Genomic DNA, 27706 nt, shown 5'->3' on the forward strand with positions numbered 1-27706 from the left:
TGTATTAAGCAGGAGATAAAACATACAGAAGTTCTTTATTGGGAGAAAGGTCTCTTCAGAAGAAATATTTCTGTTTCTACAGTGTTAGAGATTGCTGTTTGTTGTAATGATCAGTTCAACTCACAGTAATTGCTTTACTTTACTTTAATTCCTGTACTGAAAAAGGCGTTTTCATAATTACTGCAAATGTTCTTACATAGACATATTTCTCCTTAGGAAAGAAGGTATATTTAAAGCAGATCTAGAAGCATTCATTTCCAAACAACAAACCATGATCAAGTATTCTCATTTGTTCAAAAAGGTAACAAAGGTATATCCAAAAAAAATGCCTTTGACGTTTATCTGTAAACTTTAATTACTAAAAGAATGGCAAAATACATCAAAACCCCACATTTCCATCTTAAAAATAACTACAAATCTGGACAGGAAATACAGAAAAGGTTTATTATGGACGTACCCCACTTTGTTATCTGGTGAAGGAAATCTGAGGCAACAATTTGGTGCATTACAGACAAGCCAATATACAGTAGCTGCACACCACAATTCATTTTTGGATCACAACTAGCATTCTTTACTATGACTGTTAGTACAGAAATGTTCTGCAGTTAGAAAAAAATGAGAATACTCTCATGCTGTACAATACCATGTGCAAGTATGTGTGTGTGACAGATATTGAAAATTAAGGAACCAAATCAATTTAAACTCTTTTATGCCGACCTGCTAGGTTGCAGACCCTGGAATGTTCAGCACACAAAAGATTTTGCAAGCTCCAGACATAATTTAAGTGCTTCTCAAGTGCAAAGCATTACCGACTAAAGCTTTTCAAAGGTCATTTAATTACAGATACAAACATCCTCTGCAAAGATATGAGAATATGCTATAGGACCCTGGAGGTCGTGACAGATTTGTATATTTTTAAGGAAGAGAAATGCTATATTCCACTCCAGTAGTTCTAGTCCCTGATGAGCTTCTCCTGATTGAAGGCATTTTATTTGTAGGAAATGGACCACTCTTTGACAGATGCATCGTGAGATGTTGTTACCAAGGTATGTTCGTCCAGCCACGCCAAGCTGCTTACATGATGTAATCTGTGGGCATCTGACAGAAGCAACAGAAAATGCAAATTGATGCAACCAACCTCTTTCCAAATTTGCTCTTAAAAAGTCTAGCAGGAACGTACCTTTCATACCAGGGCTTATGCATGAACTCTCCTCTCCCCTCCCAGCACCCTTGATGTTTGCTCACCTGGGGCCCCTGCGCCATTGTTGCGCGCAATGTGATGGCAACACACTGGTCAGGTCTTTAATTTCTATTCAAGGCTCTTCTAGACCTCATCTTCTTCCAGCCTCACCAACCTGCACAATCCCCTCACTCAGCCCCTATGCATGACTTCACTTCTGTTGGGAGACCCCGACATACAGGCAAGAGCCGCTGGAAGGAGCTGGCAGCACACATGACAGGGGAAGAAGTGGCGACACTAAGGGCTTAACAGCAGCCGCTCTGTATCAGGCAGAATTGCGGCCTTGATGTCGAAAAATCTGTTTACAAGTCTTCATCCTTCAGGATAATTTTAGCCCCGTGATTTCCCTCAAAAACACTATTCCCCAACTTCTGTTATTCCAAGAATGCAATGAACGATGAACACAGCACTTTAGATTTCTCCGTAATGAGAAGGCTATACTGTTACCTTGTATTTTAACTCGAGTCTCTGGGTCACTCACTGTCCAAACATAAACCATCATATCCATTCCTCCAGAAGCAAAGTGCTCGTTATCTGGTGACCAGGCAATACAAACAATCTTCGCATGGTGTCCATAGAAAATATTATGCTCCTATTGAGAAAGTGAAAGTAAGACAATCACTGATTTTTAATCCTAAAAATGAATTAACCATTGGTAAAAAAAATCAAAGCTCTTTATGTTCTAATTGCACAGAAACTAATAAAACCCAATGCAAGAACTACTGAATAAATTCCAATTCAATCTAAAGAGGGGCAACAGATTCTCAGAGAGGCTTTAATAGTATAAATTAATTAGGACAGCACTCAGTTCTTCCACTGCCACTTACTAAGTTGTTTTCCATTTGTATTTGCAAGACCCTGCAAAGTGTTAAGTCTTGCTTCAACAGCATTTTTTATGACTAAATAAAGCTGCCCATGAGGGATATTTGATCTATGTGCAAGGTTTTTTTACACTGAATGAATGAAGGAATCTTTATTTGCGTCAGCCATCGGCCACAGCAATAAAACAATACAGTATACAAAAAACAGAACTAAGTCCTGCTTACCGCATAGTCATCGGCAACGCTAAACACAGTGACCGCCTTGCTTGCATCCGTCACTGCCAGAAAGGCACCATCATGAGAGTACGCCAAGTCAGTCACAGGACCTTTCGCTTCCAGCGTCTTTTCCTCTTTCTTTAAAGAGGTTCCCTGGATTGCATACAGGTAGACTTTTCCATCCTGGAAGTTAAAATATGCGCAAGAGTCAAGCTCTCCTCAGAGTGCCCAGAACGGCCTTGCTGGTTTTCAGATCTTTTACCGCCATGGGTGAGAAACCTCTCTCAAGTCTTGCACCAGAAACAGTTCACACCCAGTTGCTGCTTCTGCATCCGTTATTAAGGTATAGGAACAGCACATTTATTGGAGAGAAAGAGAAGGGGCAAACGGCAGAAGCAATTTACGGGATAATTAGAGCTGAAGCTAAGAGAGCATCTGAAATTACTATACTGAAAATGTTTCCACAAGTGCTGCCATGCTGTGGGAACTGCCAAGTGCTTAATGAGCAGAAAAGGCTACCTTAAAGAGGAAAATAAAACCCTTACTGTTCCTCCGACAGCTGCCATGCCACCTCCAGGGTGAACTGCTACCACTTCTGGTTCAAAGCCAGGGTTATCAATTGCAAAGCACTTCTTCTTGTCCTTCATCAGAACGATCTGTAATCCGAGGAGTGTGCACATCACATTGAGGTACTGCTAGAAAATGGTGTTCCACTACATGCTACAGAAGGCTTCCCTACTCTGCCCAAAGGACCCCTTCACATGTCCAGAGCAGTGAGAGACACACTTGCAAATGGGAGACATTGCTTATTGCTGCCTTATAGGGCTGGGCGATATATAGATATATCATAATCCATATCGTTATATTGGTTTCATAATTTTTGACCTGGCAATATATTGTGACGCATGATGTGTGGATGTGTGTGTGTGTGTGTCTGCATGCGCAATATGCAAAAATCACAGTGTGGGAAAACTGTGAAGCCAGCCAATGTGTCTCTCGATTCCTGCAGCCCCTGTTAACACACTGCAACCACAGTGCCAATGAGACACAGCCACCCACATCCTTAATTTGCCTAGAGGCAAATGTAAGAGCTCAATGGATGTGGCAGGGAGCGTGTGTTTCTGTGTGTGTTGCCACGGCAGAGTAAGCCCAGCAGCAAAAGTTTGTTCACCCCTCAAAAAAGGAAAAAAAGTTGGCTTGCATTTACACCAGTGTAAAATAGCAGAAACTCCCTCCACCCCACCTCAGTAATAATGTCATCAGCCTGTGCTCTGATTCTTTCCAGTACCTAGTAATGCTTCTGCATCTAAGCACTACAAACCAGTTACCAAATATCACTTTAAATAGCACCATGAGAAATCCAAGTAGAAATAACCTGCTACACTTTCAAAACAAGTTTTAAAGTGTGCATTATGGTTAAGAAACTTATTATGCAATCCAAACCACATCTACTCAGAAGTCCTATGGAAGTCAATGGGTCTTACTCCCAGGTAAGTGGGGTTAGGATGACAGTCCTATATTGCATTACAATACAATCCATTTTTCCTGATACGCACCTCTCCAATGCATATCACCACTGCGTACCCACCAGGTCCAACTGCAATGCATTTGGGCTGAACATCCATTTTAATAACATCCTGGCCACTGAAAAGGGAAAGGGAAAAAGGAGAGAATTTTTTCCTTAGCTGATGGAGCTGAAGTCACTGGCAAGAATAGGACCAAAGGACCTGAGAGCAGATATGAAGCATGGGGATTTAAGGAGTGGTACTTTTTTATCAGGAAGATGGGCAATTTGGGCAGCAAGGTAGATGTAAAGGGACCAAGGTGGGACAACGGAAAGCTGTAGTATTCAAGGTGCCATATACTTCACCAATTAAAAAATATGAACTAGCATTTGGTACTTGGAGAAAGGCATGTTTTGGCACATTAAAGGGCGACCGAGAACATTTTACACATCCCACATCTTTTGAGCAGCAGCTTACATTTTTCTTACACATTTGGTGGAGAATGTTTTATTCTCAGACACTTCATATTTATTTTCCTACATTGCGCTGATATTTTAACTTGCTATATAAGATGATAAACACAACCATCCCATCTGCTCAGCAGAGTAAAACTGGTGCTTTTTTAAAGCGCCGACCACGGATAATGTTAGTTGCAGAAAGAACAACCAAAGTTGCTTGTGACATCTGGTCTTCTGATATAGTGCTTTAACACAGCAGAATTAGATGGCACTGTCATTTTGTGTTACGCTAAGAGTAAATTATTTGTGTGGAGGTTGACACACACGTTACCTGGTGTCTTTTTTGCTCAGACTGGTGTACCGCACGGTATCATCCATGCTGCAGCTGACCAGCTGCTCCGACTCATCCACTGCCATTCGTGAAACCTGGTTTGTGTGTCCTTTCCCAGAAAAGCTGTCATTTTCCCCTGTCTCAGAATCCCAATAATGTGAGCAAAATATTAAGGAACTTTTCTTCAGGATGAGCGCGACACCCAACATTTATTGCAAGGAACAATCAAACCGACTCAATTCCTCAGTTGTGCTATGCTTAGGACAGCACACATGTCACTAAACCGCGTGGCTTGCAAAGAAACAGAGAATTCTTCCCAGTTGCAACTTGCATGCAGCCCTCCTGTAGAACTTTCTGAAGATGCCTCGCTGAACCTAGCCAGCACAGTATCTTGGGTGAGGGCACAAAAAAGGCAATGTGAAATTCAGTGAGATAGAACAGCTGCCATCTTTGTGTGGGGCACTTTTTGTTCAAAACACCAACCAAATCAAAGAATTGCACTGACACTTATACTGCTAACAGCAGGCTCAGTGGGCGAGATGGATACTCATAAGGCTTTCATTTAGCAGTTCAAATGAGAACTGTGCTCTAATACTACCCTGCATGCCAAGAATGCTTCAGTGAGTAGCAAACATTACGAGAAAGGGAAGAAAGACAGCCATATATAGCAGCACAGCACTAGGGAGTTTTCATCTGCAAAAAAACATTGCTTGGTTGCTCAAAGGATATTAATATGCCCATCATGGCTTCCAGAGTAGATATAGGATTTCCCCCCATTTTTATGCACCGTAAGACATTGTATTGATTTACTGTGACCCTGAAAGAAAGCACACATAATTAGCACAAACTCTTATATTTACACAGACAGCAGCTCAAGTTACTCACAGCATGTTGTGCGAACTTGTTTCTTCCTGCCCAAATCTGGGCTTCTTTGCACAGATTTTGGGAAGAACCCCCCCTCCCCAGAAAAGCTTCGCCTAACCTCAAACTACTCTGATAATAGACAAAAGTTGACAAGCCCACAAACCCTCTGCTATGTGCTTCTGGGGCAGGGGCGAGAAGAGGATTTGGTCCCAAGCCATTGTCTTATCCGTAAAATATTAAAAACAACAACACAGGGCAAATATTATCCTATTATATGTTACAGGCCCCAAGGAGCTTACAATGCAAATTATGACGTGGGGGAAAGTAGACAACAGAGGGAAGGGAAGGAAGACTATGCACCCTGTTCAGCTACAAATATTTTGGCTTAGTTTCTATGCACAAGAGAGACTAAGGCTGTGCCAAAGGCTACAAAGGGGAGAGAGAGGTGGAATGATGTAAGCAGTCTAATATGAAAGGGGAGGGACAGAGCCATTTAAGATTAACGGCTATTTTCAGGTGGCCAAGAATGGTGGGGTATCAGGCAGACATACACTGGGATGTTCTGCATGCCACTCAAAGGAGCTTTCCCTTCCCTTGAAACAATATACGCCCATGAGATGTGACTGTGACAGGACTTTCCATCAGTTTTAAAAAGAGGGTTCTCATTGTGGCAATTTGGGGAGGCGGGGGGGGGAGGCGGACTGCTGTTTAGGCTTGGCATTCAGAAGCAGATGCACAGCTAGCTACTGCCTGAAATGCCCCCCCCCCCCAAGTATTTAGAGGCAATTGTCTTACTGCACTTAGACCACATTTTCCCCAAATTTAAGAGATCTTACAAGTGTTGGTTCTGTTCTGATTTAATCAGGAATCCTCCTACCTGGCAAGAACTGAACATATTGTTCAGAACTGGCTGGTTTGGATTAAGTAAAGTCACTTCTCGTTTGCTACAAGAGCATCCACAATGTAGCTCAAGCAGCCTTTCTGTTAAATGGGTCTTCACAACCACACTCATTTCTGTTGGAAACAGACGGATAATGCTAGCAGTGCATGATTAGGAAACTCGAATTCCACAGACCTTGATGACACGAAGGGGCTTGTCCGGATTGTTCTCATCCAGGTAGTTGATGTAGCCAGAAAGGGAGACAGTCAACAAGTGCTCCTTTTGCCACAGACAACCCAGCTGCTGATCCAAAACATTTGATCCCATGTTAAAGGTATTCACAACGCTATTAGCACCAACATCCCAGATCTTAGCTGTTTTGTCTCCAGAAGCAGAAAGTAGGCGATTGCCATCTGGACTCCAACTAATCTGTTGGAAGGAAACAAAGGGATTTAGAGGTAAAGGCTCACCCTAAATACCAGAGACAGCCTATATTTGTTTCCCAGGAACATTTCCCCAGATGGCGAGTTTGAAGACATCACAAGCTGACTCGCCAATATGAGACTGTTCCATTTATTTTAATGTTTATTATTTTGCTTTCAATTGTAATCTAGCAGAATGTTGCTAAAGAAGAACCTCAAGTGGAAATAATTGATAATATTCTTAATATTCTTATTTTTTTTCCTTCTAGCACAATCTATTACTGTGCTCTGGAGGAAAGATTATGAATATGTATTTTTAAAAAGCTATTCCAAGTAATGATTACAGCTTATTTTTATTTCTGTGTAATTCTGTAAATACAGCTCTGGGAGAAACAAAGAACCAGAAATGAATTAAGTCCATGCAAAGTTGAACGCAAAAGCATTTCGTGAATTAATCAATCAGAAGAAGATACCACAAGCACCCCAAAGAAATCTTACAATGAAAAGCATCACTTTCAGAACATCTGTTACTTAAAAAACAACAACCCTGCATCATCTTAGACACCCCCCTCCTTGAGGAAAGAAGGCAGAATCTCTATTCAAAGGTGGCTTCCTCTGCCCTTGGTTTTTCAAAGTACTTGTATCTTTTTTCTAAGGGACAAACCTGCCTCCCTGATTACTTGGGACAAGTTTTATCGATCAAGAGGCTTTTAAGCCGTACATCTAATTCAAGTCAATGAAATACCACAGCCTAAAACTGGAACCAATTTTTTAACAAGCCTGCGTTAAAATCTAGAGGGACTGCCCAGGAATCAGATCTTGTACAGCTACTCACAGCATTTTGCTGGCCCTGAACCCAGCTGCATCATCCAGCAGCAACGTTGCCAAGAATGCCCATTGCTCTTGGCATGGCTGGGGGCTGAAGCTTTAACCCCAAAAAAGAAAGTGAATGTTGGCATAACACCTCTTGGGTTTTTCAATTAAGAAACTCCTTCATGCCTGATAAGGGACTGAGCAATGCTGTCACACTTGCATAAGCAAAAGAGGCAGCCTTAGCTGCAGTGGAGTCAGACACGATTTGTGCTGTTGCAAGAAAAGCAGATCCATATAATGCCTGTGGAAATCAACATAACCTAACAGTCTGATAAAAGGAGAGAGGAGGAGGCCCCAATATACTTACTGCATAAATGCCTCCATCATGTGCCTTATTTCCTCCTAGCGCACCAACTTTCTCTCCAGTTTTGCCATCGTAAATATATATCTTTTCAAAACCAAAAATGAGACAAAGTATCCGTTAAGTGGGTTTGGGTGTTTTGGCAGCAGTTAAACATACTTAACCCCCCCCCCCACTCCACATATTGAAACACCAGCAGTTTCTTTAAAGTAGGCAGATATTTACGTATCAAACTCAAACAGTGTACTCCTGACATCAGAAAGCAATGCAAAGTGTTTAATGAAACGCAGTTACCAAAGGATCCAAACATCTGAAATATAGGGAAATGCTACGTGTGGCGTTGCCTCTGGGTTGAGGCAATCAATGTCATGCTTGCTTCTTTACCTTCAGGAAGTAGTTTGCATTACAATCAAGTCCCAAAAGGAACCTAAGATGGCTGACCCTCCATATCTGAGAATATTTTTTTAATATGAAGGTTCATCCATTGAGTGCTCTTTCCTCCCACGGTTGTAATCTGAAACCTACATAGCATTTAACAGAGCCTTTGGTACCTCCCCTCCAGCATCCCACCTGAGGCAGATTTCATAGCTTGAACACCAATCCACATTTTTCCTTCCCCCATTTTTCATCTCCAGAACTCTTAGGCTAGTTCAAAAGTCTGCACGCTATTTTGTAACATCTTGGTTGACCCTGATAATTTTATCGCCCTATATTATTGGTGCTGACCTTTAAAGCCCTAAACGGCCTCGGCCCAGTATACTTGAAGGAGCATCTCCACCCCCATCATTCTGCCCCGACACTAAGGTCCAGCTCCAAGGGCCTTCTGGCGGTTTCCTCACTGCGAGAAGCAAAGCTACAGGGAACCATGCAGAGGGCCTTCTTGGTAGTGGCACCTGCCCTGTTGAACGCCCTCCCATCAAATGTCAAAGAGATAAACAACTACCTGACATTTAGAAGACATCTGAAGGCAGCCCTGTTCAGGGAAGTTTTTAATGTGTGACATTTTAATGTATTTTTAATCTTTGTTGGAAGCCGCCCAGAGTGGCTGGGGAAACCCAGCCAGATGGGTGGGGTACAAATAATAAATTATTAATAATAATTATTATTACTATACTATGGAATTTGCCCCCCTTTGGGCCAATACTTTTATACTTGTCTGACTTTAAGGCTAATCTTAATTTTTGCCTTATTCACCCTCTCTTTCCTCTGTTGCCTTCTCCAGCATTGATTCTGGAACACCAGTTCCTGAGAGGCAACCCCTTTTTTGCTTAGAACCTAACGTGCCACAAATATTGGCACGGTTACTGCTGTGCTAGCTCCAGAGGAAAAGTATCTTATGAAGAACCAGGCCACTGGTCCATCCGGTTCCACATTATCTCTTATGACCAGCAATGACACTCCTAGGTTCCTGGTGTTCCAAGGAGAGATGCCAGGGACTGATCCTGGGACCTTTGGCACTCAAAGCAGATCCTCCATTTAGCTAGAGGCATATCTGCCCCCCCCCCCCCAAGGTAAGAAATGGCTTGATTTTACCTGGCCATCTGCACTGGCTGTAGCAAATCTGTTTCCATCTGGAGAAAATCTCACACAGTTAACAAACCGGCTGTGATCCTGTAAGAGAAACATATATATATTAGAAGGACGTCAATTCCCAAACGGATTACTTCAGCTGATTTTGTGCTGCTCATTGGTCTCTACCATTAGCCTGCTGTGGGTTGTGCAAGCAGCTCAAATCCTTCCTACTTCACGTACTGTGTAACAGCAGTCTCAGCCCAACTGCTCATGTTCCCAAGCCCAATTCTAAGTGCTTGTTTTAAGCACTTAGAACCCCTCTGCTGACATGAGGCAACAAAGACCCTAAGTCAGTGATGGCCAAACTTGGCCCTCCAGCTGTTTTGGGACTACAACTCCCACCATCCCTAGCTAACAGGACCAGTGGTGCTGGGAACTGTAGTCCCAAAACAGCTGGAGGGCCATGTTTGGCCATCACTGCCCTAAGTCAACAAGTAGCCCTTCTCTGGGTGTGTCTCCAAGAGATTACTTCAGCCACTGTCCATGCGTGAAAAAAATATAAGCAGCAACAGACACCTTGCCTGTTTGAAGTGGGGCTCATGTGGTCAAGGGGCAGTGGGCTGCACAGCTTTTCCCCAGACCCTTCCCTGATGCCTACAAATTATGGCTGTCTGGAGAAGGAAAGCCTATATTCATAGCTCCCTAGGTGGATAGGCTTCCTTGAGACCCATGAGGGGAAGCTGTGTGCCTCCACTGCCCTTGACTGGTAGAAACCCCTTCATGCAAGTAACAGGCGAAGGGGCTAAGGAAGGTGTAAGCAAGAATGCAATCTGCTATGGTCTGTGCACTAGGTAGCATGCACTGCAAAGACAACTGCTTGCAGCTATTAAAATCTTTAACACTCTCCCTGGGCAGATAAGCAATCCTGCTTTAATTGCAGAGAAAGCTCTAGAGTCACAAGACTTTAGACCTGCTGCAATTCTGAAAAATACTGTACTGGCTCCATGATAGCAAGGGTGGTCTTATGCTTCCACACGAGGATTTTAAGCTCCCCCTTTCCAAGACCACCATGAAGTGCAAAGGGCTGCCGCTGAAATGCAATGCTGCCTCTTCCCCGAAACACAAGAGAAAGAGAAAGAGAAAGGAGAAAGAAAGACGCTTCTCTCTGCTTGTGCAGGAACGGGGAGAGAGCTGGATCTCAAAGACAAGACGGCACACTGGTGGTAAAGAATGACAACTCACACTTATTGTAAACTTGAATTTGAACGGTGGTCCTTCAAAGAAAGCAGCACAATTGTCATCACTGCCAGTCACGAGGCGGTATGGTCTGGTCTGTTTAATATCCACACTATTGATCACTTTGTTGTGGCCGGTGATCTCGCCTACTGAAGAGCCGGTATCCCACAGAAACACAGCCCCAAATCTATTAAGAAGAAACAAATCAAGTCACATACAACGAGGACTATATATAGGACTTAACGTATTGAGCACAGCCAGCGTGTTGAGTGGATTTACACAACAGAAATTAGACCGCCCAGTTAATCTTGTGCAGTTTTAGCTTCGTTCCCTATGGCATTCAAATCCTTTGCCCATTATGCATAAACAAATAATGTAACGAAATAGGGCACTTGCTTCATGTACTGATAGATAAAGGAGCAACACACTGTAGTATTTTTATTTATATACTCCTTTCCCTCATGCAGAGCAGTGCACATAAGGTAAGATGCAATATACCAATAATTAAAACACAATTGTAACAACTGAAATAACAAAAATATAATAAGAATCAGTCATCTGAAGCTATTTTGAATTATAGAGACTGTTCCTATCATTTGAACACACAAGCCATGTCATACAAGAGCTGAACTGGCAAGAGTTTTATTTATAGTCGTATCTTGGTTTTTGAACAGCTCAAATGTTTTAGCTCCCGAATGCCATAAACCCGGAAATGACTGTTCCGGTTTGCAAACTATTTTTGGAAGCCGAACGTCCGACACAGCTTCCTATTGAGCGCAGGAAGCTCCTGCAGATAATCGGACGCCGCACTTTGGTTTCCGAACGTTTTCAGAAGTCGAACTGACTTCCAGAACGGATTCTGCCCAAGAATCAAGGTACGACTGTACTTGCCAAATAAGCAGTAATGGGCCTTATTTTCAGCGAGTTCCCTGCATCTATACTGACTGTAAGAACAAACTGCTGTTCTAGTTATGCGTGAACTCTAAGTGCCATATAAATATTCTGAGGAAAAAGATATAATAAACTTTTATTTATATCCCGCCCTCCCTGGCCGAAGTCAGGCTCAGGGCGGCTAACATTAGATATATAACATTGGTATAAAATCAAACAATAATTGAATTACCTCCTAAAAACAGGTCAAAATCAAACTACAAGTCTAATTAGATGGCTTTCCACAGGGTTAGGGTTGGGAACAGTAAGTGCTCATCAGCCCAACTCTTTACACTGATCTTATATGAGCCTGTGAGAATGCTGGGAGGCCTCTTTCATATTAGTTCTTATACAAAAATAAAAGGGGAGTCAGGCTGAGCCATGGCCAAAGGCCAGGCGGAACAACTCCATCTTGCAGGCCCTGTGGAAAGATGTCAAATCCCGCAGGGCCCTGGTCTCTTGTGGCAGAGCATTCCACCAGATCGGGGCCAAGGCCCAAAAGGCCCTGGTCCTGGTCGAGGCCAGCCTAGAGGCCCAGGATCTCCAAGGTGTTATTATTTGCGTTACATTGTGAAGCAACACTGAAGGGAAGAAAGAGGTTTTATGCCATCCCAAGGCATGGGATGAAACACAGTGTAAATATATTCACCTCAGACTACTCTGCGGCAGAACTGCAACCATGAAGGTGAAAGATCTCTGAAGAAGTGGTTGGCTGGAGCTTTGCTGAAGTGTGGGCTGAGGTGCATTTATTTCTATAAAACTGACACTCTGTTTTGTTCTGTGCCTTGAGATGCCTGAGGCGGCGGCGGCGGCAGTAGCAGCCTTTCATTCCAGGGAGAAGCTCTACAAACTGGCCATTCTCCATCAAGATTATCAATGTTAATAATCTTAAATGCTCTTTAAGGATCAGGCTGAGCTTAAAAAGAGGCGGCAATGATGCTTGTACCTTTTAAGCAGTTTTCATGCCAACGCTTCCCTTCTCGTGCTGCATTCCAGGGCTTTGGAGAATAATTTTAAGAAGCACTTTCAGTAGGAGGTGCTTGAATGCAGGTTTCCTTGGACTGTGGGATCCTTTACTGTGTCCAAGACTATAACACTAGGACCACTACACGTGTAAAACTCTTCCTACTGCTGCTCAATGCCATTTAAAAACCCTCTGGCTTCCTTGCGGAAATGGTTTCCAAGAATGTGAGCTATTAAAAGATCTCTAGCTGTTAAATGATCTGCTATCAACTGTGAATCTGGAAATTAAAACACAAGAATAAGCCAAGTTCTCCTGCAGGAATGAGCAAAAAAAAAAAAAAAAAAAAAACACTTTGATTCTCTACTCACTTTTCCCTTCCTTCCCCAACAGCAGCAAGCCTCTTGCTATCTTCTGTCCATGCAATGTCTTTTATTTTTCCTGCAAATGGCTGGTATTCATACTTCAAAAGATGTTCCTTCTGCGTGGTGTCCCAAATCCTTAGCTTCCCGGAAATATCTGTCACAGCACAGCAATACACATAAAGCCACCATTCCAGCAGGAGACCTAGTTGCCGCACGGCCATCACTTTGCCACATTCAAATCTTCAGGCATGCGAGAACTTACCAGTGTGCATGTTAGGAATGCTAAACTCTTTCTGCAATGACATGGCAACTAAATGTTTTGTGGAGAAGTTGCAGGTGTTTGATTGTGTGCAGTGCTGACTACATTTGCCTGAACATGCAATAAGCAAAACCAAGGATGTGGCAGGGACACTGGCAGAAGTCTCGCCTGCAACACTTCCTGGCATGTGATTAGCACAGAAAACCTTAAGAGGATTTAAGAATGTTCGACTGAACCACTTAGAGGCCTCTCTGAGAGTGGGGACCCCGACTTATTAGGGGATTACTGGGAGACTTTAAAATCCTCTTCAGACCTTTGCACTTATTGCACAAAGATCTGAAAAGCAGTCTGCGCAACTGGGGACACTCAGGCCGGGCTTAGGTGCACACCACTGCTCTTGGTTTTGCCTAGGAGATTTTCTATACCTTCTCCTGAAAACTTGACTGCAGGAAGAGCTTGGCAAGAATTATCTTTCCTTCCTCACCTTCTGCCGGAGCCTCCACTGAATCTCAGCCCCTCCCTTACACAAAAGGACAAGATAAATTCCAACCCATACAACCCTCCATCTTTATACCTGACTTATATCTTTATACCCGAATCAAGATGCTAAGCTGTATTATCTAATTTTCAATTGCTTTTTACCTCTACTTTTTAGGGAAGTGTTCATTTGTGTTTGCATTGTTCATAAGGCATGCATGCATTTCTTCATTTCTAAGGTCCCCTTTCAAAACCTCATTGGGACTATTATTTCTAAAATCATGCACCGAGTAACCAAAATGTGCTTGATTTTCCAAAGGCCTCTGCACAAAACCTGGGAGAGCCATTGCAATTCAACACAGTATATTTCTTGTTTGACAGTAGCTTGCTTAACCTCCTCCTTGGGTTTCCTGGTCTATGCAAGAGCTGTCTGCTGAAATGGAGGCCACGGCACTTGTTCGTGAAACCAAGGTTCTCATTTCCATATCCCTGTGCAGGCAGCATCTTGAAGTCTAATAAGGAGGTGGTCTCCAAGCTCTCCAGGGAGCTTGAAAGAATACTCAATAAGTAAGAGTCATTTCTATCTCTCTCACGGTTTGGAGCTCAGTAGAGAAAGGCAGCAGTGCCTGAAAAGAACAGTATCTACCAAGATATTGTCTTTCCCATTAATCACTGTTTGCACAAATTTATACTATTCAAGAATAACCTCCACATTTAAAATAGCCAAATCTTCTGATTTTAGGTTTAAGTTAGAGAATGGGGTTGCAAATCCCAGAAGAATGGACACAATCCTCCTCCCTCCAATGGAGTGGAGGTGCACATGTATCAAGTCTTGCATGCTACAGCCATGTTTAAATCTTGTTTAGACCTTGGCTGAGAGTCCTGGAAAACCTGATCCCTGCCTTGCATGCCTTTTTCCACCTGGCCTAGACTGACTCCAGCTACAAAAGCCGGGGCTGCTGAACAGACTCTTGGACTGGAGTATTATTTTTAGAGGGCTTTTGTTGCTGTTGTTGATATTAATTTTTGTATCTTTATTTTTAGATCTTCTTAACGATTTATGTTGAAATGGCTCAACTTTGCATTGTGTACTTTTTGATATATATTTTTGTTTATGACTACTTGTTAAGTTTGTAATTTTACATTTTTTTCATGTTGTAAGCTGCCTTGAGCGTGGTTTTAACTGTGGAAAGATAGCAAACAAACAAAATTATCTATGTTCAAAGGCATCTCACAATAGCATAGCCAGCCAAGGCATTTGCACTTGCCAGGAGTAAGAGGAGTCAAACTCTTCATGCTCTCAAAACTGTTGGAAAGCAGGGCCTTTAACTGCTAGTGTGACTTCCAATGACATCAGTGTAGGCTGGAGATCATTGATGGAAGCCAATTCCTCTTCTTGATACAGTTGTCCTACTGGAAGTTGTGAAATGTATGGAGTTTGGGCAAAATCACACTTTCTATTCTCAATGTCTGTTGGTCCCTAGGATTGTGCTTATTCAGAGGAAACTCAGTAAAAACCAATATACTATTTTTGGGAAAATGCTACTTCTTTATGGACTTCAAAGGAATTCATAAGAAACCACGTATCAGTGATTAAAGTCTGTGATAATACAAAGTCAAATATTGCTGATGGGAACTTGGCCAGCTCAAAGCTTTCTTACCATGTTCACATGCTTCTAAACACTCATACAGTTTTAGTGTGCAACTATCTTTGACATGGAAAATGCACCCCCCCCAAAAAAGCTTGCTTCTTCCTCAAGTTATTTTTCTGAGAATTTAGACTGCAAGTACCTTCAGCACAGGGATTCATCTACTTTTGCTTTCCACTGAAAATCACCATGCCCAGGGTTATTATTAACTAAGCCTCAAATTTAGGTCTAGAGAGAGTTAAGATGCAGATCAAGTAAAGAGCAAGCTAGTATTAAGAAGCGCAAGAGACTACATCTCTTGAAATTACATCCCCCGAGTATTGAATTTTAAAATTAACTATATCCTGGGTATTGTGTGTTCTGTGATTCTACACAACTGCAAAATGTGTGAACAATGTTCTCTTTTGAAAGTTGGTCTTTCCATAAAAGCAAACTTCTAGCCATTGTGGTTGGGAATATGAGACTTAAAAGGTATGTTGGCAGCACTGGCTTACAAGCCAAGGGGAGCAAGCAACAACTCTAACTTGTAGGAGGTGGAGCTTGGGTGCCCTGCCCCCCCCTTGACTAGCTGCTTAATTTGCATAATTTATAGCACTCACAGAATACATTTTTAATGCTGAGTGTGCCCAGCACAGCTATGACTATATTCACAACATCTGCGGCAGAACAGCTGAGAGTATTGCACTCCTGGGAAAATAGATGGGGCAAGGAGAAGAAGGGTTTAAAACTCATCTTCATGGTGGAAAATGGAAAACTGCTGTAGCTTCTGAAAAGTGACCTCGGTTTTAGGCTCAAAACAAACAAGTTCTATCTGGAAACAAGTGCATAACCATTTCAAGACGCAAACATTTATGTGTTGCTTTAGAGCAGTGGTAGCCAAACTTGGCCCTCCAGCTGTTTTGGGACTACAACTCCCATCATCCCTGACCACTGGTCCTGTTAGCTAGGGATGATGGCAGTTGTAGTCCCAAAACAGCTGGAGGGCCAAGTTTGGCCATGCCTGCTTTATAGAGTGTTCAAAGGACTTGAAATACATTCTCTTCTTGAAATCCTTATACTGTATCAATCTTGTAAGACGGTTATGTCTCACTATCCCAATACTGCAGATTGCAGGTGGGTGCTGCGGCCTGCCTACAATTATCTGGTGAGTTTGTGGCAGACTCACGATTCAAACCAGAGACTTCCAGATTCATGCCTCAGTCTCTTAGCCCTCATAGTGCCCTATTAAGAGAGGCACATTCAATGACAATAATTAAGCAATGTTGTAGACCACAAGCCAATACTGAGGTAGGTACACTTCAGCCCACTGAAATCTATGACCCAAAATGGCATAGGATTTCCAGCACAGATTATAAATGGACCCCATTTGGAGTAAAATTGGTAATAGCAAGATTGCACTAGGCAGACATGGATACTAGTAGAATACCATACCTCCAGATGCAATGTAGAAGCCGCTGGGAGCATACTTGGCAACAACAACTTGATGAGCATGTTCAGTGTAGATGTCAGCAATCGCTGGATTCTATAAGAGAGTTATATTTTCAAGTAAGTATTCAAGGAAGCTTCCCATCTGCTGCTCCTAGTCTCTCTCAACTGATAGAGAAGTCAGAAAAATTACCGTATTTTTCGCTCTATAAGACGCACCAGACCACAAGACACACCTAGTTTTTGGAGGAGGAAAACAAGAAAAAAATATTCTGAATCTCAGAAGCCAGAACAGCAAGAGGGATCGCTGCGCAGTGAAAGCAGCAATCCCTCTTGCTGTTCTGGCTTCTGGGATAGCTGCGCAGCCTGCATTCGCTCCATAAGATGCACACACATTCCCCCTTACTTTTTAGGAGGGGAAAAGTGAGTCTTATAGAGCAAAAAATACGGTATCTGCCACTACCATGTTGAGAGAAGGGTTGAAACAAGATGGACTTCAGCAGAAGCCCAGAGGTTAGTCCAAAAGAACAACCGGCAAGCATCCATTTTCAGCTCTGGGAACTTCCTTCCAATCAGAAGCCAGATTATTGGAACACAGCCCCACGGAGAGCTGCCATGTCACCAACACCTCATGATTAATGGTACAAGGGGATGCGTCAAGGTCTAGCAAGATTATAGGACAATGTTTTTCCGACTCTGAGTTTCTTGGTCAAGGCTACAGTCTCAGTGCCATACCGAGATTAAATGTTGGACTTGCAGGTCTGAGAGTGCAGTACCATTGCCGGTGCTTCTGAATGACTAACCACTCTCCTGCTTAATTAAACAGGATTGCAAATTGGTTAAGCCAATGTCACAGTGCTGACACCCCTTCTGCCTTCCTAAAGGTAAAGGTACCCCTGCCCGTACGGGCCAGTCTTGACAGACTGTAGGGTTATGGGCTCATCTCACTCTAGAGGCCGGGAGCTAGTGCTGTCCGCAGACACTTCCGGGTCACGTGGCCAGCGTGACGAAGCTGCTCTGGTGAACCGGCACCAGAGCAGCACATGGAACGCCATTTATCTTCCCGCTTTAAAGCGGTCCCTATAGTATCTACTTGCACTTAGGGGTGCTTTCGAACTGCTAGGTGGGCAGGAGCTGGGACCGAACAACGGGAGCTCACCCCACCGCGGGGATTCGAACCGCCGACCATGCGATCGGCAAGTCCTAGGCGCTGAGGTTTTACCCACAGTGCCACCTGTGTCCCCCTCTGCCTTCCTAGAAGGAAGCATAAGCCTTGTGCAAGAAACACTTGCTACATGCAGTGACAAATTGTGACTGCTCTCTCTGGCCCCTCGCTACACTAGACGGCACAGTGGCCTTTGTCCAAACTCTGCAGCATGCCTGGGCTCCAAATATGGATTTAGTATGCTGAAGAAATGGAGAACAGGGAACATGCACTGGGCAGCACAGACACAAATGTACCCTAGGAGCTCAAATAGAGGAAGGAAGGTTCCAATATTGTGTCACAGAAAATTTGCCTGACTAGCCAGTGATATGGGGTGGAAATTTTCCAGAAAATTTCCCACTGCTGTCCTTTTCCAAAGAACATTTTCCAGTTTCAGAAGTGCGTGGTTTTGTCATACTTCTCTTTTCAAAGTGTTCGAGAAAACCCACATCACTGAAGCCAAACAACAGTCGCAATCTCACCAATGAGAGCTGCCAACTGTGTATTCTGGTTCAGCAATCTATGACTGAAGTTTGAACACCCGAGTCTTCCAAAACAGCCCAGATTTATCAAATCATTCACAATTGAGAGGATTCTGTTTGACAGGGTCTCCCGTCCACCAAGCCTCCTCAGAAATTGTTTTTAAACACAGGCGGCTAACCTGTGGACCTCTAGATGCTGTGTGGATGCGGCTCCCCACAGGCCCAGCCAGATTGGCCAATGATCAGGGATGATGGGAGTTGAAATCCAACATCATTTGGAAGGCCAAAGGTATTTTAAACCTCTGATTTAAAAACTGAGGCAGGCATTGATTTTTTTTAAAAAGTCTCAACTCCAGAAGAGAGAAAAGCAAGGAAACTACTGACCCACTGTGCTGAAATTAAACATAGCCCCCGCCACAGGAAAGAGCAATTTCCCAATTTATAAAAATCATATTTCACAGATGTATTGTAAGTAACCATTACAAAGGAAGGAAGCAATTACAAGCACAGTCCCAATACTATCGTCTGGAGTGGGGGCAGCATCTGGCTGCTTTCTGCAGACATAAAGCAAGCCCACTGCCCAGCATATGAGGCTGGAGTCGGCCCAAAATATCTGGCACCTGAGATGGACCCAAAAAAGGCGGAAGGAAAGAAGGGGTGAGGAACAGGGGGAGGGGGGGAGAAATATTGACATTGGGATCTGCTACCCTGGTCATTCCTGCTGCCTGAGGCAGTTGCCTCACCTTGCCTCATGGGTGGGCCAGCCCAGTAAGAGGCACATATGAATCTTCAACAGGTGCAAAGCACAGAATCATGAAATTGTAGAGTTGGAAGGGACCCCCAGGGTCATCTAGTCCAACCCCTGCAATGCAGGAGTTGGCATAGCCAAAACTGCTTTATAGAAATATGTTTTCTAATCAAATTTATTAATAATGCCTAGCATTGTAAGAACTGAGAGAACTACAGGCAGAAATTTAAAAGCAGTCTCAGCAGGAATCACATCTCTAAAGCACAGTTGTCACAACACCTTCATGTTCCTTTTGTTTTTAATATGAGGAAACGGAGTCAGAATTCCAATGAATCAGCAGCACAGTGCGGAGTATTCCTCAAGGTCCACGCATGACGCAATCTGCCCAGTCCACGCACACACAGCTTGCTAGCTATATAACAAAGATACCCAAGTTCTACTGCTATAATATATTGTCTGCCACCGTTATCAATTTCAAATAATGATGCTTTATATCTCTCTTATTTTATTTATTAGACTTATATACCACCCTTTAGTTCTCAGTTTAGTGAGCACTTAAGTTGACAGACAAAGGAAGAGAAGGATTTGCTGAGGCAAGAGGGGACAAATCTGTGGTTTGATGACGTACAGTGACAGGTCTACCGTCATTATCAAACCAAATGAATGCATTTGATTTGGGCACCAGATCACACCAAGCCAAAGCTCAGGCTGCCAAAATATTAAAACATTTCTGGATTCAATTCCATGCAATATCAGACAAGCCCCATGACTTGATACAGTACTTTTCAAATGGGTCTTGATCAGTGCTATTGTCATAGAAAAAGAGGTGCCAGAACTCACCATGAACTTGTTCTCTTATAACGGGAATGGCGCCCACCTGAGAAGGGCAGGAACTGTGTTTCAGTGAGTTCTGGCTGAAAAAAGCCCTGGTCTTGATGACCCACATCTTTGCTGCAGCCTTCAGTGGTTAATTATACATTGAGCTGTAGAAATGATGTTGTGATCTGGGTTTGGTTTTGTTTAAACTTATGCTAGGTTATTGTGTTATTTCTGTGCTGACTGTAATATTCACATGACATGAATGCTTTATTTGCTTTAAATTATATTTGTCTGCATTTTCTAAACCACTTTGGGAAGATCTTCATAAAAGCAGGTTGTAAATCAATAAAATAAGTAGTTCACCCACAGGAAGCGTTAATGTCCCAAGGAGAAAGGGGCAGGCAGCCTCGGGGGAAAAGTGGAGAGGAGCCTAAGAAAGAACATGGGGACATGTTTAAGGGAAACAAGTCACGGTCATGGCTACAACTTGCCAAGTTGACTTGTATCTCTACAGCAGTGGTGGCTACTTCAGATGCTGTTGGACTTCCAACTCACATTGAACCCAGACAGCATGGCTGACTTGGATGGAGGAATTGAGGGGAAGCTCATCAATGTAGCAGAGGAAACCAAACAGGGAGGGGTAACTAACGCCACATATTCTTCGCAGAAGCTTACAGAGAGCTAGGCCTGTCAATCAACATCCAAAAAACCAAAGTGCTGCACCAACAAGCACAAAACCCCTCTGCAGCACCACAAATCAAACTCCATGGTGTAACATTGGAAACTGTTGATCACTTCTCCTAGCTGGGCAGTTATCTTTCCACAAGGGCCATCACTGATGTCAAAGTCCAGCATTGCCTGAGCTCTGCGAGAGTGCAGAGTGTTTGAGGACTGGGACATTCACAGGGAAACCAAAATGCTTGTTTACCTTTGTAAACTATTGTACTACCAACCTTACTGTTTTGCTTGTGAAGCACAGACTACTTATAAATGCCATCTCCAACTCCTCGAAAGATTCCATTAATGGTGTCTCCAAAAATTTTTACATATCACCTGGGAAGACAGTCAGTGTACTGGAAGAAGCAAAGATCACCAGCGTCGAAGCAATGATTCTTCAACATCAACTTGTTTGGATGCCTGATTATCGTCTTCCAATGCAACTACTCTATTCCAAACTTAAAAATGGAAAGCGTAATGCTGCTGGTCAACAAATGAGGTTTAAAGACTCTCTCAAGGCAAATCTAAAAAAATGTAGTATAAACACCAATAATTGGGAAACACTAGCCTATGAGTGCTCCAGTTGAAGTCTTTATAAAAGGTGTCATGGACTTTGAAGACAGTCGAACTCAGGACAAAAGGGAGAAACTTGTTAAGAGGAGGGCATGTTTGGCAAACCTCACCATCATCAACTCCCACCTGGAAACCAATGTCCCCACTGTGGAAGGACTTGTGGATCCAGAATTGGCCTCCACAGTCACCTACGGACACACCGCTAAGATCGTGTACATATAAGACACTCTTACTTGGCTACGAGTGGTCGCCAAAGAAGAAGCCACGGAAGACAGAATTGTGACTCAAGATGAACTTATCAGATTGGAGAACTGGGCCCAAACTAACAAAATGAATTTCAATAGGGACATTTAGGCAGGAAGAACCATCTGCACAAAAGCATGCTTGTTTTCTCCTGCTCTGGAGGGTAGGACTTGAACCAATGGCTTCAAGTTACAAGAAATGAGATTCTGACTAAACATCAGGAAAGACTTTCTAACAGTAAGAGCTGTCCGACAGTGCAATGGACTCCCGTGGGAGATTGTGGACTCCATCCCTGGAGGTTTTTAAGCAGAAGTTGGATGGCCATCTGTCATGGATGCTTTAGTTGGGATTCCTGTATTACAGGGGGCTGGGCTAGATGACCCTGGGGGCTCTTCCAATGCATATAATCCTACAGTTCTAAACTAACCACAATTTGTCTGGATTCAGAAGTAAAGAAACTCTGAAATGCAGCATGGGCGAGGAGATGAGCTCAGCATTTGACTGCTGCCTCTGCTATTGGATGCATGCACTTCCAACCTTGGTTAGTCATCATCTACTCAGACCTAGTTCAGATGCAGCTGTAAAGCAGAGAAGAAATCCGGCACCCAACGCTCCCCTTCGCACTTGAGGGAAGGATGCTTAAAGCTTCCAGATAAGTTTTTTTGTGGGGAAGGGGCAGCAATTTACCTTTCAAACAAACCAGGCTCAAACCATGGTTTTAGAATCTGGCCTACTTATAGAATCAAAGAACCGTAGAGTTGAATTAATGGTTAGAACCACAGATTAATGTGCAGCTGTAGCTTTTTCTGAAGTCACGGTGGAAGTTTTCATTGTCCTCTTCTCATATGTGGTACAAAATCTCCTAAGTCCAACACAAGTCATTTTTGAGCACCTTAACCACTGCTAAGGGCGATGATCTGACCCAGGATCCCCCTCTCTGCCTCCGACTTGTCGAACGACTTCTTCTCCCACTCCCCTTTGCCTCTGACCACCTCTCCTTAGAAGGGGGAAGGGGAGCCAATGGAGTCAAAATATTCATGAGATCTCCACATCTTAAAACCATCCACCCGTGAGCTTTCATAAGAGACACCAACTGACCATGAAGGACTACAAATACCCTAGCAAAATTGCCACCTATCCTATCCTACCAGAGCTGCCGTTTCCAGAAGGAGAAAAAGAAAATATTACTGATTAGGCCAAGACTTCTGAGAAGTCAAATATCTTCTTTGTTGTTTAAGTCAGCACCTTATTTGTAGGCTAGCATTAAGGCTACACTAATGTCCTCTTTCTGTAGCACATAGCTGCTCTTTGAGCAAGAGGCAGCACACAAAGAAGATTCCACCTAAACATTAGGAAGAACTTCCTGACAGTAAGAGCTGTTCGACAGTGGAATTTGCTGCCAAGGAGTGTGGTGGAGTCTCCTTCTTTGGAGGTCTTTAAGCAGAGGCTTGACAACCATATGTCAGGAGTGCTCTGATGGTGTTTCCTGCTTGGCAGGGGGTTGGACTTGATGGCCCTTGTGGTCTCTTCCAACTCTATGATTCTATGATTCTATGACAAGCACATGCAAGAGAATCCCACTGTAAAAGTCACCGAAACTAATTAAGATACCAGGAAATCTCTGAAAGCAATAGTTAGGATTCTTATGAAAAGAAAAAAAGATTAGCTGAATCCTCAAACACACATCCTGCTATGGAGTCCTCCAATTCACAGCCTATTCTTTTGGAAGACTGAAACCAGAGATACCTGCAACAGCCAGCGACTGGCTCTGTAACTTAGTGCAGGCAGAGGAGGGCACAGAAGTAAAATATTCATGCAACTGGGAAATCCAGTGTTACAGTTGCCCTCATGGAGCTTTCTAGTACTCTTTTAGAACTTTAATGGGGTGCACAGAAACATCTGAATTGCCGATTGTGGAAGAGACGAAAGCTTAAGGAGCTTGATGGTTATCAAGCTGAAAACTTGCTTATGGTAGTTTATAATCTGTCACTTTCTGTTAGTTGAATGACTCAACATTCTAAGATTTCCTGAATGTTTTTCTTCTGGGGTCCCCAAAACTGTGCCCTTTGACATATGTATGCTCAGGAGGTGCCAGTCTGCTGACCCTGGTAGGAGCAACAAGTCACAGCATACAAGCCAGTGAGCTCCTCAGGGTGAAGGAGCAGCCTTTCCTTGAAGACCCCAAGACACGTCTGTGTCTTGCATTACAAAGTAACCTAGGTATGTGAGAGGAACCTAATCACTTGAGCATACCACAAATACACTCAGGCTGCAAAATTTAAAAGGGTTTCATTGGGAAGAAGTCAAAGAGACCAGAGGGAAAAGCCAGGCGGGCGTGTCAAGAAGAATAAACCAACATTACAAATCCAGCTAAACTATGAGTAGTAGGAAAGGCTTGTAGCTTCTGTTGGCAGCCATAGGTGAAAGACAAAGGGGAAGAAACACATTCTGCGCCCAGGTGGCTTTGAGAAACAGCGTCTCCAGCAAAGCCAATGGGTTTCATTGCACTAGGCTTCTGGGACAAGTTGCCAACACACAGTAAAGCCCTTTGAGCACATTCTGGGAAGTTGAGAGATGAGCAATGAGGAAACTATTCAGCTTCTCTTCTAGACCAAATCCAGCAACAAGTTTGCTCAGCCTATCGATTCAAGTGGGAGGGAGGGCCTGACAGTAAAGTCAGAAGGAATGAAAGTATGGGAGAATAGAGAGGATGCACCTTAAAACACGGCTTTGTTGCACGCAAGGAGAATTTTATGGATTTGTTGGCTTAAGAAGAGATACTGGCTTAGCAGTCAACTAAAGGTAGAATGCCTCTTCTTCCACATTCTGTCTCAGATAGCTATCATAGGTTAAGTAACGAATAAGTTCTTCACTAAAAGAACAAAAGTCCACAGTGCTCCTGGCTGGAAGTTGTTTGGAAAAATCCCACCAAAAGAAAACCTACAGAAAGACTCTAAAATAATTTAGCAGAAGTCAGCTTCCTCAGCGAGGAAGTGCAAAGAAGGGAGAAAGGGCCTCGCCTTCCCCAGCCTCAATCAAGTCCAGCTGAGCAAGTAGCCTCTCCCAGCTGGGAAGGGAGAAGAAGAGTTCAGGGATTTTTAAAAAACCGTTTTATAAGTTCTGTGTCTTTGTTTCTCAATTTGATCCTTTTATGTGGTTTTGTATGTATTGTGGTATTTTATGCATTTTGACTTGCACTTATTTTTATTGATCACAGTTCAGTAATTATTGAGAGTGAATTTGTTTAATTATTATTTGCTGTGATGAGGGTTAATTTTATTGTGTACTATTATATTCTAATAGATTGTTGAATATCACTTTATTTGATGTAAGTCATTCTATTTTAAAGTTATGTTTTATTATGACTTTTTGTATTGGATCACATTATTATAAGGTGTGTGTTCTTTGTTGCATATTTTGTTGCTGTAAATCGCCTTGTGTATAGCAACATAGAAAGGCTGTATAAAAAATAAAAGTGAAATGTAAGGAATAACACAACTCTTATTCCTGCATGATCCTCATCTGTGTCACTAGCGGCCATCATAGCTGTGCCAGGAGACCCACCTGTTGCAAAGTATAATAGAGATAAAATTCTCCATGCTCTGGGGAGGTTCTGGTCCATGAATCCTCAGGCATGTAGCCTCAATTATGTCACAACCAGGCCCTCCTGCTCCTATCTATGCACAATACAAACATCTGCTGCCCGAGTTATATGTCTGGCCACTCATGTTTATTAGGCAGTGGTTTCAACTGGTCAACAATTCCCCCTCCCCGCCCCCAGATTTTGTAGTGAACCAAGATTTTTGATCACCAGGACCACAGCCCTCCTCCTACAGGGGGTTTGCAGGGTCTTGTCTGATGCCACACTTCACCTGTTGCCGGGGAACAACTGGGAAGAGCGCTGCTGTGCTCATGTTCCACCAGCCTCCCACAGGCATCCATCTGACTACCAAAGCAGCACACCAGACTAGATGGGCCTTTGGTCTGGCTCAGTCTGTCTCTCCTTATGTTCTTACGGCCATATCTTAAAAGATTTGCCTTGTGTATTTCTAGTTTCTAGAATGTGGATGCCAACACTTGAAATTAAAGTGACTCCCATGACTAGTGTTTTTCCTAAAACAGGAAATATAAGCAATCACATGTCCAACTCCCCACATGAGTTCTGTACCAGTAATCCAAACCACATTAAAACCTCCAGTGTAACAGATTGCTACATTGTTTTCAGTGATACAAGAGAGAAAGATGAATTTCCCCATTTGTTACCAAAACTAAAAAGTTTGGTTCACCATATTCAAGATCTGTTACTCAGAAGTATCAAAGCGCAAATAAATATATAAGAGATAGATCTCAGTGGACTGTGAAAAGCTCTGAAAGACAATTCTACATTGTAGGTACTACAACACAAATGCTCTACTTTTAATCATAGCTCTAAGGTATCCAGAACTGCTTGCTACAATCCTGTCCTAAGACAGTAAGTAAAGAAAGTATTTTGCAACTCTAGTCCTACCTCATGGCTATAACTTAAAAAGGGAGTGATTTTTGACTACCAATTAGGTTCCAAATATGAAAATATTCTCATACAAAACACAGATATTCCCATGAAGCAAAGAGACACATTGGATTTGAGTGATGCTGTTCACCAGATTAGGAAAAACACAACAGGAGAAAAGAAATATCCTTTAATTTCTATAGGATGTTTTCATACATTCAACATTCTATAAACTTTCCATATTTACTTCGGTACTGAAAAATACTTCATAATACCACTGATCTCTTCCTCCCACTCCACTTTTATTTGTATTTTAAGAGCTTTCTTTTTTATTTAAAACATGCTGCCCTTTATCATGTTAGATTTCAGGGCGTTTCCACATGCAGCCTCAACATCTCTCTGGTTATTCTCAGCTCCTGTGAGTCATTCTGCTTTCACTCCAATGCCCTCCTAAATTGACACAGATCCCTGACCTCAATAGAACAGCAAAGGAGAAGCATTAAAGCTTAAAAAGAAAACCATCAGTAAGAATCAATGTAAAAATGAGGGTACATTACATCAATGTTGCGGATGATGACACATTTTCCATTCGTATACAGAAAGTTATTGCCCTTTGGATCTCCCCCAATGATCTTGGAGACGCCTCTCTCAACCTGCGGGAGACTGGCAAACACTTTTTCTGCAAATGGGGGTGGGGGGGGGAGAGAAAAAGACACACCTATTAACAACGGGAGGCCAGCAAGAAACAAGAGCGCAAACAACTCCCAGATACATTTGCTATTTGACCTGTTGCTGAATGCTAAGTGGGGGGGAATTGTACTGGGGGGGGGGAAGAGACTGACTCCCCGACCAGAGAAAAGACCACCCGCCTCCTAACTTGGTCAACTGCAAAGGGAAGGTTGCAAGGAGAAAAATGCCCTGGGCACCGTCGCTGCTTGCGAAGGCGCTTTGCCTGCGAGGGGCTGCATGGCGCCCCTCCTCGGGGGTAAATGCCCCCTCCTCTCCCTCGCCCCCCCCCCGCCCGGGGAGGCTGCAGCAACGTGGCCCCGACTGACAGGATGAAGGGCGAGCCCAGGCACCGCGCGGGCAAATGGGCGCCGCTCCTGGCCCTCCTCCTCGCAAGGAGCAGCAGCAGGAGAAGGAGGAAGCAGCAGCTGCAGCAGCGCCGCTTGCAGGCATTGCACACAGGCGGGGGGGGGGGGGCTCTGCCTACTCACTCAGCTCATGTGGCATCTTCGCCTCCCCCGGCTCGCTGCTGCCGCTGCTGCTGCTGCTGCTGCCTCGGATCCGGGAAGGGCCAAGGTGTGGGGGGAGGCGGGCAAGGGGGGGCGCACAATCCGCTTCGCGGCGCTGCAAATTCCCTCCCGCAGCGGCGGCGACGTCCCCTCCCAGCTGCACGAACCAGGAAGCGCCCGCCCGCCCGCGCAGCTTTTCGCCCTCTCCCCCTGGCTTTGACCATATATAGTCAACTCTGCTCGAGCCGCGGCGCCGCGCGCGAGGAGGAGCGGCTTCCAGCTGACGGCGACGCTGCTGCTAGAGCCCGCCCGACCCGGAAATGCCGCCGAGCGGGAGGCGCCCAAGCCCGCCAAGCCCCGCCCCCTCAGGAGCCAGAACTGCGCGGCGGGCTGGCGTCACCGCGTGCGTGGCGTGCGTGGCCTGATCGGGCGACGGGCGCACAGAGATACGGCGCGGGGAAAAGAGCAAGA

At 43.8% G+C, this 27706-nt stretch overlaps 1 protein-coding gene across 1 annotated transcript; it reads right to left on the reverse strand.

Moving 5' to 3' along the window:
- Positions 1 to 4: 4 nt before the first annotated feature.
- On the reverse strand, positions 5 to 27602 carry WDR1 (WD repeat domain 1). Its single transcript, XM_083698293.1, has 15 exons — positions 27218 to 27602; positions 26558 to 26679; positions 16732 to 16822; positions 12922 to 13069; positions 10666 to 10846; positions 9445 to 9522; positions 7918 to 7998; positions 6511 to 6744; positions 5301 to 5388; positions 4572 to 4728; positions 3834 to 3921; positions 2823 to 2933; positions 2287 to 2460; positions 1688 to 1832; positions 5 to 1098 (listed from the first exon to the last, which is right to left on the reverse strand). The coding sequence occupies exons 1-15, from the start codon at positions 27231 to 27233 to the stop codon at positions 989 to 991; spliced, it is 1824 nt and encodes a 607-aa protein (XP_083554419.1). The 5' UTR covers positions 27234 to 27602; the 3' UTR covers positions 5 to 988.
- Positions 27603 to 27706: the final 104 nt, after the last annotated feature.

This window comes from Podarcis gaigeae (assembly GCF_964106915.1).
Source record: "Podarcis gaigeae genome assembly, chromosome: 9".
Lineage (NCBI taxonomy): Eukaryota > Metazoa > Chordata > Lepidosauria > Squamata > Lacertidae > Podarcis > Podarcis gaigeae.